Below are 13,059 nucleotides of genomic sequence, written 5' to 3'. Positions count from 1 at the left end.
GTTCATTACGAGACCTTCTGCTCGCTTTTTTCTGCTGTTTGTTTAGTAAATAGCTCGTGTTCTGTCTGAGGGTATGCTTGAAGATGAAGAATGAATATTAACCGCGTCAGCATGAAATTTCCCCAGGAGTGCGCCGATGAGAACGACTGTACTCATACTGTTGTTTACATCGCTGCGTACGAACAGCTAGTGCTCTTTTCATGACATAAAACGCAATGTGCGCTTTAGTTCTATTAAGCAAATCTGTTTTCTTTTTTGCCGGTTGTACCCGGGCTTGTTTGAGCAGTGCGACAATGTTTGCGAAGCGATGATGCGATCGCAAGCCTGAGAAACACTTCGCAGCCGGGTTGTTGGCATCGCGCAGGATCGACGCTTCTCGCTATTTGTCCCGGCTTTCTCCGACGTTACCAGTACTTTATTTTAAGCTACTTTATCCAGGAGTATGCCTGGCGACCGTTCGCTTTAACTGAAACGGCCTAACTTGTTACCCACAAGCTAGCGACGTCGACGACAGCTGCTGGCCGCAAAGCACAGCTCGGCAGTCTGGGTCACACCGGCGTTTCCCGTTCATCGTACGCGTGCCCTGCGATGTAAGCAATAGTTGATTTCAGGTCCCGAAACTACACTTGGCGACAGTTTGCATTCGATAAAGCTTGTGCTTCGCTCTTCACAACCGCCGCAGTCACTGATCCAACCTGGCGGATTCGCGAGGCCTAGTCGTCGCGGAAGAGATGGGAGTCGCCGTCGACTGAAATTGTTTTGGCAAGAGCTTATCGCTTGTGAGTGTTGGGCTGTGCACATTTGAAATATAGCCGCTCGTTTCACTGATTTAAAAGCGTGAACATATTCACGCCACCGCCTAATGACCGTGATTTCGCTCAGCCGCCGACAAGGCTGGCCGTCCGCCGATCGGATCCGTCGGTGTCGTTGGTCTGAAAAACTCATCCCACTACAATGATATTATAGTAAACTAGATATTTCACTATAATCACATCCTGCTGTTGTCATTGTCGGACTAGTGTGACCGCCGCCGTCGTTGTACACTGAAAACGAGCTGAGGCTTTCGAATGCGTTTGAAAAGTGTCGTGTAGCACCGCGGGAGTCCGTCGAGTCCGAATCTCACTCCAATTCTCGAATGTCATTCGAACGTTCCCGTTTAGCACAGGTATTAATTCATTACAGCCAAAAAGTGACCAAAAGTGGGCGTGGTCGGGCCGGGAGTGGCGCGATATTTTAATCGTCGGAAGTGCGGTGCCAGGTGACCACGTGATTGGCTCCCATGACCGGAAACGTGGGAGAAGCCAATGCGCGCCGCGAAATTTTATTGCCCGAAATGAATGCCGAGGTGAAACGATGGGGCTTTGGAGTTAATCGAAATCTAATCAATAATAACAAATTGTAGAAACGCCAGTAGTAAATGAAGATAAATTAAGGCGCATTGCAGTGAATTATGGTGAAGTAATTAAAAATTAGGGTGGATTAATGAGGGTATAATGTGACTTAATGATGCATTAGAATGAATTAGAGGTCAATTGGAGTGAGTCATTTCTGAATTAATTGCGAATTAGGCGTGGTATAACTGGATCGATTCAGAATTTAATTAATTAGGTGTGAATTAAATATATTAATTGTGTGAACATTGCGAATTAAATTAAGAGTGAATGAAACTTAATACAGTCGATCCCGGATATATCGAACTCGAAGGGGATCGCGAAAAAGTTCGATATATCAATAATTCGAAATATAAAATATGCCTATTAGACGCTTATTTTAAAATTGCGCAAATCTCGGACAATTTCCCGGGATCGTAGCAAGTGGGAACTTCCCGATTTACTCCTCTTAAGTCCACAAAAACGAAAGCACAACTCCGCGATCAGCGCGCTTTATTTCGCAAGAAAAAAGTCAGTGAGCTTTGCTTGCCTCTTCCTCTGCACCATGCAGTTCATTAAGCTGTCCTCAAGATTGTTGATAGTATCCAAATGAGAAAGTCCAGTGCCCTCCATTGCGCCACAACAGCGACGAATGACGCTGAATGCGGATGCAAGTTCAGCCGCAGTGCATGGCGGCTGGGCCTCTTCGCACAATCTTCGTCACTGCTCGGGTCCGCTTCCTCGGTATCGATGATGTCAGCCACGATGTGAGCATCAGAAATTAGGCGTCTGCGGGCCTGCGGCCAGCACGGTTTCCCTCTTCCCAGCTCCTTATGGCCATTCCCATTTCCTTTCACACCCCCCACAAAGTTCCCATCACGTGACTAAGAGCGCAGCTGTCCAAGGCCAGCGCCACGTGAACTCTTATTAGGAGAAGCCCATTTGCAGGAGCGCGCGCTAGTGGAAGAAGCCCACTTCCAGGGTGGCACATACTGGGAGAAGCGCACTTGCGGGGGCTCGGCATGGCACAGAGTTCGATATATCAAATATAGGGTGCACAGGAGTTCGATAAACGTAAACAAATTTGCTATACTTTTGCATGAGATTCCCAACGGGATTCTACATCTGTTCGATATAGGCAATAATTCGATATATCCGGGTTCTATATATCCGGGATCGACTGTAATTGGGAATTAAATGCGAATTAATCCTATAGTAAGGTGCATTAAATGTGGTTTCAGGTTGATTATGTGATTAGACTGTCAGACAAGACGTTACAATTCACATACAGCTATACGCAAAGAGGAGCAATCAGAGGCGGCGAGGAGGCGTCAGTGCTTCGCATTACTCATCATCAACTCATCATCAACAAATCTTGCATCAGCTATGTATGATTCCGCCATATGTCTTGAATTTTCGTGTGACGGTCGCTATGTATTGCTAACACTTTACATTTACGCGATAGTCCCGGTTTATCCTACTATTATGAGCTAAATATTTTTGCCCTTTTTTCCATTTTCCTCTGCAGGTACATGCTCTGTTGCATGGGCGAAGAAATCAAGAACCCATCGAAAAATATTCCCCGGGCGCTTATCGTCGGCGTCGTAACGGTTATGGTATTATTCATCCTCACCAACTTGGCCTACTTCGTGGTCCTAGAACCTGCAGCATTCTCAGCCTCCGATACTGCGGCCCTAACCTTCGCCATAGAGACCTGGGGCATGGCTGGATCTGTGATTATACCTCTTTTGGCCTCCGTGACCACGTTCGGAACGTTATCGGTTGGCTACTTCAGTCGCAGCAGGATTGGCTTCGCAGCCGCTAGAAAAGGCCATCTGCCTAAAGCCTTATCTATGGTCTCCATCAAGTCGTCGGTTCCAGTCATCTCGCTGCTGGTTCGAGGCATCTTAGGCACCGCTTTTACTGCGATTGGTTCCGTCGAATCGGTGGTGAACAGTATGATGCTTCTGGTAACCGCCACTAGCGTCTTGACTATTTTGGCCCTGCTTAGGCTTCGGTTCACAATGAAGAACGCTGCGAGACCCATAAAGGTTCCCTACCTCGTAATCTTCCTCACCTTCACTATGAACTTCGTCGCAATGGTGTTGAACATCCTGCAGGCTGCGGCCTATTCCATCCTGATATTCCTGGTTGTCGTCATCGTCACCGGTAGCGTGGCGTTCGTCTTATTCCGCGTCAACAGCTGCACTACTCCGAGAGTGATCCAAGTGTCGCCTTTCTTGCAGAAGCTCTTCCTTTGTGAACCCTGCCTACACGATGATGTTGATGTTAAGGTCTCTCTAATTATTGCGCAAGAGAAGCGAATGCAGCTCTTGGAAGGCAACGCAGAGAAAACTTCTCTGTCCCCGACAAGCACGGCGGACGCAAGGTTTCGAACGACTTCACCGTTTGCTAGTGCTTAGTGCTCGTCAGTCGTAATCCTCATATTTCCACTGGTTCCATTCAGAAAAAGGAACAGTGCAAATAGCCTGTGGTACCCAACAGTTTACTGTGAGTAGAACTGAGTGCGTGCATTTCGTTGTCTGTGTGCATCCAACAACCAAGGGATTTATAGACTGTTTGAGAAAAGTGTCGAATTCCGATGTGTATTATTCACCCAAGCCAAATCTCTTCTGTGGAGTAGCTGTTGTCCACGAGCGGCCGAGCGGACGGGTGCAGTAGCGCAGGCGAGGTCCACTGGGCAAGCTTAGGCTGCGTAGACTGCGCTTGTTTGCACGTGTGCCGCTGTGATTATTTTGACGCATGAAGTGCATGATATTGCGCTGTTCCTGTGTTGTGTACTAGATCGTCGTCTGGGCAAGCGTAGACGCTTATACTGCACTTGTTTACAAGCTCGGAAGTGTCGCATGTGTAGCACTGTTATTATTTGGCTCTTTCCTCTCAAGTTTGTGATATTGTGCTAATCCTGTGTTGTGTAGTAGATAACGCTGCGTGCTGCCATGGCGTCGAAAGCGCGAGCAAGTTTTGTACCTGGGTGCAGATCGAAGCGGGTACAGAACGTGCAAAGCCATGGCCTCCCTTTTCAGACCGCCTGAAGACGCAGCTCGACGCGAACTGTGGTCGCGAAATATCAAACGTGCTGACCAGGAGCTGACAACAGAGTGTGTCGTTTGCGAACGCCATTTCGAATCGAAGTACATCGAAAGGACTTTTCGACATGTGATAAATGGGGAACTTGTCGAGATTTCGCGTCATCGGCCGGAGCTGACTGTCTACGCGATTCCAACTGTTTTTGCTGAGTCAGGTAGAGGCCATTGTTTCGCTCGGTCTGATGCGTGCATCTGGATTACTGCACTATTTAATAAAAAACATCATTCATGCTCTTATGGATGTTGCGTGTATGTGGACTGCAACCTAATTCATTTTAAAAAAGCTACAGCTTCTATAAAAAGCATGCTGCTGGGCACGCGGACAGTGAACCCAAAAACGAATACGTGTCGTTACCGCGTGTTATCACGCGCGGCTTTGCTAGTACGTTTTTTTTTTTCTGTGGTCACTCACTATATTTGCGACAGATGGCCAAATCACATGTCAGCATTCCGAGTTGTTCGCTCTTCTCGTTCACATGCGCTAACACCAAGCCCTTAGCGAAAACCAGCGCGTACAGAGTGAAAATTCTGCTGTGCGTTCGAATTTAAAACGAGACCTTCCTCTTTTCTAAATCGCATGGCTAACCTTCTGCTGAGCGTTGCGATGCAGCAAATAAAGAATCTTTTCATTCACTGCTCTCCGCAAGTAGCTTCAATCTTCTTCTTAATGCATCTCTGAGCTGCAAACATTTCGTGATGTTGCTACTCCTACATCACATTCATCTTGTTTTAGCGCAAAACTAAAGGATGAAGGATAAGACGAAGACGAACACTGGCTCAAATGAATACTGATCGATTGAAGGTTGAACAGTGCACATCTCCAGGCCGGGGCAGGCGCAACCCCACTAGCAATATAGTAAACTATCAAGCAGGAATTTATCATACCAGATGCAAAATTAACATAAGTGTAGGGTAGCCTACTGGGCATCGCCTCGTTAACTTCCCTGCCTTTCCGTCCATTTCTCTCTCTCTCTGTCCCGCTTTTCCTCCAAGGCTCACGAGTGGTGTTTTCCTCACTTTTGCCTAGGCTTCTCCCGCCACACACACGCGGTTTACAATGCCTGCGTGTAATGCACTTGTAATAAGGCGCAAGCTCTTCTGCCTGCATTAGACATGCCTGAAATTCGATAATAAGGCATATCTATCGCTGTTTAATCTGAAACGGCCTCCTGACGTGCAATATTCCCTTCGGAACCGGGAATCATGGTTGGTTCCGTTTTCTAGGACGGGTCAGGAGTGGAACAGCATTGAAAATCGTATAAGCAGGCTTCTAAATGAGTTAATATCAAAAGATGTAAATGTATAAAGCATGAAACCGGCCGACCTTGAGGCGTATTTTCAATTCAATTCAAAACTTTATTTCCAACGACTCGTTGGGGGTCATCAGGCAAAAAAGCTGCCATTGGCAGCTTGAGGGTGCCTGATGCCCGTACAAGGCAGCAGCATATAGCCAACACAAAATTCTGAACACATGTTCAGTTACACTTTCACACAAATTGACTCATCGGAACACATTCGAAACACATCAAAACACAGCACAAGAAAGTATACAGTACGAAAAACATAAAGGCAATGAAAATACATTGAATACGATTAGCTGCACAAAAACTGGGATGAGAAAAAAATTTCACGCGTCTGTTTTCTATTACATGCGCTTACGTCAAAATTTGCAGACAGTAATTTGTTAAGCAAGCACGGCAAGTTGTGCGTGAGCGACTGTAGCATATAATTTGTACGTCTGCGTGGTATCAGCCATTTCTCAGATCCACGGGTGCGACAATCACTTTTCTGTTTCTGCAAATGCGAAAGGAATTTTATGAGGCTCTTAAACTTTTCATCGGAAAATAAGTATGAGTACAGTAGACGGAACTCGTAAATTTTTTCGACGCTTATTATGTTATACCGTGTGAACAATGGTGCAGATGAATGTAAATAGGACACATTTGCAATGCAACGAAGTGCTTTCTTTTGAAGAAGGAGCAGTGTTTGAATATTTGTTTGTGTGGTTGTGGCTTAAACCAATGTGCAGTAATTTATGTGAGAGGAAAACAGTGCATGATAAATTTGAAGTTTTGCTCTATCTGGAAGAAAATGACATTGAAAATGAAAATGAAAATTTGCTACATTTTGAATAAATGTGTCTGCAACCGATCCCTCCTCAAGGTCATAACAACTAAATCTTTGAAGCAATTCTTTTGTGTACCTAATTTCGTTTTGATTGGGATAATTATGTCATGTTGTTTCAGTCCTTAGCGATGCTTTTTGTTGCACTCTAGGCCAGCAATTTGTAATGACGCAGGGGCCTTGTCAATCTGTCTTGTGTCAAGCTTTTTTGTCCCTGTGCCCTGCATTTCTGTTTATGGAGTGCAAAATAAACACGTTTGATTTGATTTGATTTTATTAGTTAATTTTTGTGTGTTCAGTCAGTCATTGACACCACGCCCCGTCTGGCCGAGCTATGATTAGCCGCAGGAGATTGGATTTCGTACACGACGTTCGTGACACACTCAACGAAACACTTTCCAAGCATCTTTCGAAACCCCTGCATTTTGTATTCGCAAGTCACGCGACGGCTCAGCTGAGCAAGCTTCTTAGGCGCTTAGGGAGCCGCTGTTCGCCTTCATCTTTTCCTTAGTCCCGCCGTTTGCGCTAAGCAAAGTGAATGTGATGGCTTCTGGGAGATATTAACGCGATAGCGTGAAAGGCCCGTCACCCAAACAATCCGGCCTCGGCGCTGTGAGCGAAAAAATTAGCTGAGGTTTGGCTCTGGTTAAACCGGGCAAATTGCGCACGCAGCCTGGAGCCTGGTGGAGCGCGGCTGAAACGGTCGCTGCGGCTAAAGGTCCGCCGTGGCCACCGCCCGGAGCTACGCGACGGCTCGAAACCTGGCGCAGTATTGTTGTTTTTGTCTTATTTTTCATATTTTACTTTGTTTTAATTTTATTTTTTATTTCTTGTTTATCATTTTCATTTTTTTATTTGTTTGTTACTTTTCTGATTTCTATTTTTATTTAATTTTCTTAATGTCTTTTTTTAATTTCTTTTAGTTTATTTATGAGACCCATGCATTCACTATATGAGCCTTTATTCATGCTCAAGCCCTGAGCCTTCGTGGCGGAGTGGTAGCGTATACGCCTCAAATGCCAAAGGCCCTCGTTTGATTCCCAGCCTCGACACAGTTTTTTTTTTTTTTAAGTAGCAGTGGTCCTGCCGCCTGGTGGAGCACGGCCGAACCGGTTGCTATAGCAACGGCGCTCCATCTGTTTGACCTCGCTACGGCTAAAGGTCAACCGTGGCCGCCACCGGGAGCTACGCGACGGCTCAAAACCTGCGCAGTATTGCTTACGCAATAAAATCATGAGCATGTCTCTAGTAGGTGGTGCCCAGAGAGCAGCGTAGAAGGCAGGTGGGACGCCCAGGTCACGTGACCTTGCGTCGCCATCACAACCTGCCCACTGGATAGTGAGCAAACTGCCCACTGTGGCGCGTGGCAGCTAAGTTAGTGATCGGTCACTGGGGTGAGCAATCTGGGTCGCACAAGGCCGACCGCCGGGAGCAGGTGCCGTCGCAGGGCAATGGCGCATCGCTTAACCGCTGCACCACTGCGCCAGGAGAAGTATGAGGACCCCCAGGAATCTATGAATGTAAAGTAGCGAATAACATTGTACATACATGGGAGTTAGCCCATTACGCTATCACGTCATATCCTTAATGCGGAACTTAAGTGTGCCCTCAAATTTTCGTGCGAAGTCAGGGCTCCAAATGGACAGTGACTCAAAGGTCCCTGCCCCGTAGGAGTTCTGCATGGCTTAGTGAAAAATGAAAGAAATCTGGCAGTAGGTGTACAGGCCAGAAAGTCTTTATTATGAAAGTTTCATGAGCTGCGGTTTGTTTGAGGCATGCCTTTTTCAACGGCGATCATTGGCGTCCTTTTACATAACTCATTGCATTATAACGAGATCGAATTTAACTTACGTCCAGCATTCACACCGTTAAAGCGCCGTAAAGATTTCCGACGAAGTGCGCGGCTCGTATTTTCTCTCCGGCGTTCTTTCTGAACGCTGCGGTGCCCAGTTCTTCGGGCTTCGTCCTTGACTCACCCGGAAAGATATTTACCTACGTGACAATATGGCGTATTTTAAAGTGTCATTTCGCGGTGAATAGTGAAGATTTGCAAGGATGTAGCAAAAATGTTTTAATTCAGTCGTATCGTCGGTCCTTTCTACAAAGTGTTATCCGATAGCACTGAAACGATCAGCGGGAAAAGAATGTCATGTCGGTCATAGAATTCGCTGGGTGTCATCAAAGCGCCAAATTATTAAGAAGAAAGTTTACTTTTATAGTTTGTGTTTTAACGTCCCGAAGCTACTCAAGATATCAGGAACGCCGTAGTGGAGGGCTCCGGAAAATTTCAACCACCTGGGGTTCTTTCACCTGCACTGGCATCGCGCAGTACATGGGCCTCTAACATTTCGCCTCCATCGAAATGTGATCACCGCGACCATGATCGAACTCGCGTCTTTCGGTTCAGCAGCTGAGCACCATAACCACCCAGCGACCACAGCGGCTTACTGATAAAGGAGGATGAGTGCAAAACGAACAAGATATCTAATCGTGTATGTGTCTGTACGAATCCCGTTAATTCATTAACATGGATGCCCATAGTCTGGCAGCATGGGAGGCAAGCGTCACTTGTAGCAATGACGCCTATAGAAAAGGCCGCCGTGTAATTGTGGTTCTCGGAGAACATCCAGTCCGGCAGCCGATGGAGGTCGCTGTTAAGGTCTACCGTCGCCAGGATCATGATCAGAGCCGCGAGTTTCTTTGCGAAGCCATTGAGTAGCTGGAAGGAGGTCAAGGGCAAAGAAAAGACCATTTGCAAGCAAGCCTAAGCAGTACACCACTGTGTGCATCATGTGATTGAATACCCTCTTGTTCAGTATGGTATATGCAGCGACAAACAACCTAGCTACACCTGGATTACCATTACGCATCAAATACAGCAGGTTATTCCGTAATTCGATAGGATACCTTTACTCTGCGCTTCTCAAAATAGAGGTGTCATAGAAACACACGTATTCTCGAAGGCTATCATCTGAGCTTCTTAACAGATGGCTCTTTTTTTGCTATGCGGATGAGCTGAGAGCTGCTTTGATAAGCTGTACTCCCATTGAAGCAGGTATGTTAGTGTGGTAGCTGTATAAGGGATATTTTTCTGTTTTACGACGTCCGGCATCCGTACAGGTTCAAATCATAAGCAAAATTGCATAAGAGGGGTATTTTCTAGCACTCCATTCAAAAATAGGCCAGAGTTCAGCGTAACGAAGTAAACAGCTTTTGGTGAGGCAAACAAGTACTTAAAGACACAGTCGGTCTGTTCTCAGCGCCGCCGCCAGCATCACCCCTTCCACCGCATCTAGTCTGGATAAGCAACCCAGACCACGCTTCGCAAATTCTTCGCACAGCTGACGCTCAGTTTCTTTCTCCCCAAGGATGAGCTAGAGCCGATTAAGATCTCCAGGCGTATTAAACACATCATCGTGCCCCGTAATTCTACGTCGTCGGCCTGACAGGAAAAAATGGGCGCGGAACGTGTTTACGCAAATAAATAAATAGCGAAATTAGCGGTTTCTGTCACGGTCAGCGTGACGTCTTCTCCCGTGGCCTGCGTCAATGGGAGCAGCAAATATTGAACGAGGTCCAGAAGAACACAAAATGAAAGATATCTCTAGAAAATGCGGTCCCAGTGGCAGACTGACGTCTGTACTGACGTCTGTACTGACGTCTGTCAGTGATGTCTGCTCCTATGTGCAGTTAGGGAGAAGAAAAATTATCGAACAAGAAAGGCCGGAAGAGGAGCATATCACAAACAGAAGCCAGAATAGAGCTGTATAATGAATTCTGAACATTAAACCCTTCGCGAGCAGGCGCCAGACTTTCAACCTGCACCGTATTTATTACGCCAGCCTGCCTGCGTAAATATACGGACCTCAAATTCTCGCGTTTTCTTGGCATATCACGGCAGCGCTAGCATTGAGTCATGCGTTTGAGATGACGTGTAAGTCATACATGTCATCTCATACGCCATCTCATACGCCATACACTGATAATCGGTTCTTTGCCGCGTAGGACTGAATTGTAAGCCCATCAAAAAGCTCCCATTGAGGTTTCGAAATGCCAGGCGCTTTTTAGTCTTAGGCGATGAATGAGAGAATCAACGCCTCAGGAGCAGACGCTTTTAGGCCTAAAGATACGAAATTGAGCTGCTTCCTAATTTAGGCAAAAACCACTTCGCAAGGCCGAGGTCTAGAGGCATTATTTTTTCGAAGTGACTGTGTATCCCCTTACCTGTGAAGCTGAGCCTCCAGTAGGGTGACGTTTCAGATCCACAGGGGTACAGCCGTCACGCATCCGAGGACGTGAAGCTGGTGGGGCTTGTACGTTCACCGCCTTGCAGGTACGGAACGGCTCCTTCGTGATGGCGGCTTGCATGAGCTCTAGGATGATGATGATGAGGTCCTCAGGCTTAATGGCACATACCAACGGCGGGGGCTCGAGGACCAGCGCAGCTTCAGCTGCCTTGTCGTCTTCTTTCTCTACTGGCAATAGATTGCCAGCTACACTTGAAATATTACTTCACTTCAAGAATTCACTAGGCAGAAACAATCATGACCCATAACTAGTTTCAATCAATTAATCACTCACCTTTATTTCCTTTGAGAAGGAGGAGCACGGGACTAAATGCTCAGAGGGCTTGACGTAGTCCTGACGCCTTACTAGTCAGCAAACAGCAAGCTGACGGCCAGGATTGCATCAAAGTTATAAAATAGATAAGTATCAAAGAGTATGCAAAAATACACACTGAAAGTGGCAAACACGAAAGAAACACAAACAAAAATGCCGGTGCAAATAATTAACCACATAAAGAGAAGCTGTCGCAAACTAAATAGAATTCTTATTTTAGTCCTGAAAAAAAAAGTTGGAAAAAGCGTTTGACGATATCGTTTTCGTTACAGGTAGGATCAAACTCCACTGGGATTAGTAAATTTAGCAGTGAGGGTAACGTGTAAGATAAAGATTGTTCATCATATGGTATCCTAGGGGTGGGCACGGACCACATTTCTTTGTATCTGGTTTGACGAATATGAAATTTAACGAAAGCTTTATAGCGTACAATCAACCTATAATTGTATAAACAAAACACAGGAAGAATATGATACTATGAAAAAAAGAGGCTTCGTGGAGAAAGTATAATGTGCATCAGCATTACAACGCACGGCTCTTTTCTGCAGGAAAAGTTTACTCTGGATCTGCAAACTGTACTTATGATCCTTCCCAACTTACTCGCTCAAGCTCATCATCATTATCAGCCTGACTAAGCCGAATGCAGGGCAAAGGCCTGTCCCATGCCTCATTAATTCACCCTGTCCTTTGCCTGTTGCGGCCACCGTATCCACGCCGACTTCTTACTCTCATCCGCACACCTACTTTCTGCCGCCCCCTGCTACGCTTGCCTTCTCTTGGAACCCACTCTATTACCTTTAAGGACCAGCGGTGATCTTCACTTCCCACTGCATTCCCGGCCCAAGCTCATTTATTCCTCTTGATTTCCACTTGAATATGGAAGCTACAAGGCTTTTATTCGCTGCCCAAAAATATTCTCAAAGCTTTATGACATCCAGCAATTAGTGCATTTCTTAATGTAATCGACTTGTTTCACGAGAAGCATTGTGTAACGACTTGCGAACTTGATATCGGGCGTCCATTTTTTACCGCTAGTCATCTTACTGGCAAAAGTTCTGTGATGCCACGAATGAACAAGTAGTCCCCCACCTGGACCCATGGATGCCTGCCTTGCCACCTGTTCAACATTCAACTTTCTCATTCCTCTTCGGTTTGCATCTACGCCTATCAGAAACTGTCGACAATGACCACATTGATATCTTGGGCACATGGACACCATTTGATGGACATTACTTTGCCGGTCCGATGAGCAGTTCACCAGTTTCACCTCCTCACTCAAAAGGCATCCTAAAATTAGAATAGGAGCCGCATTTTCTCAAGAGTCATTTCATTTTCTATTAACTTTTGTCCCATTCATTCTAGATTTCGACTACGACGTCACTAATCCGCTTTTGTTCCCTGACCCACTCTGCACTGCCTGCAAGGAAGATATAGTCAATTCAATTCATTTTCCAGAGCGGTACAAATACAAACTCTGAATGGTCCCCTGGACTAAAAGTTGCACAGAGCAACTTGACGAAGGCCCAGGGGCCACTTACAAGCCAGCAGTCGAGATAGATTAACAAAAGAAACTGCACTCATCAAAAAGCACATTGAAAATATACGGGTAATTAAGCACGTCTCAAAAGCGTACATGCACATAAACAAACAGTGAGACAATAAATAAAAAGAAAAGTCATTTGTTGATTTGGAAGCAGACGACCAAATGACAATTAGTTTAAAACTAAGACAACACACAACAAATCAGGGTTACACGTATGAGTTCAGTTGAGGTTATAGAAATAATTTTTACATTCTTTCTTAGATGAAAAAAAAAACAAAAATGCACGCTGAAA

General features: G+C 45.8%; 1 protein-coding gene across 1 annotated transcript in view; it reads left to right on the top strand.

Annotated features, from left to right (window-relative positions):
• The window catches only part of LOC149346407 (b(0,+)-type amino acid transporter 1-like), a 31,821-nt gene extending 27,089 nt beyond the window's left edge, over positions 1-4,732 (top strand). The window contains exon 7 of the mRNA XM_089585394.1: positions 2,899-4,732. Within this exon, the coding sequence (XP_089441520.1) occupies positions 2,899-3,793 (895 nt within the window). The 3' untranslated portion in view covers positions 3,794-4,732. The remainder of the gene's footprint in view (positions 1-2,898) is intronic.
• The last annotated feature ends 8,327 nt before the right edge of the window (positions 4,733-13,059 follow it).

This window comes from Amblyomma mixtum, chromosome 4 (assembly GCF_055824585.1).
Source record: "Amblyomma mixtum isolate Tamu chromosome 4, ASM5582458v1, whole genome shotgun sequence".
NCBI classification, from domain to species: Eukaryota; Metazoa; Arthropoda; class Arachnida; order Ixodida; family Ixodidae; genus Amblyomma; species Amblyomma mixtum.
The sequence above is the reverse complement of the archived record's forward strand: the minus strand, read 5'-3'. Positions and strand labels throughout refer to the sequence as shown.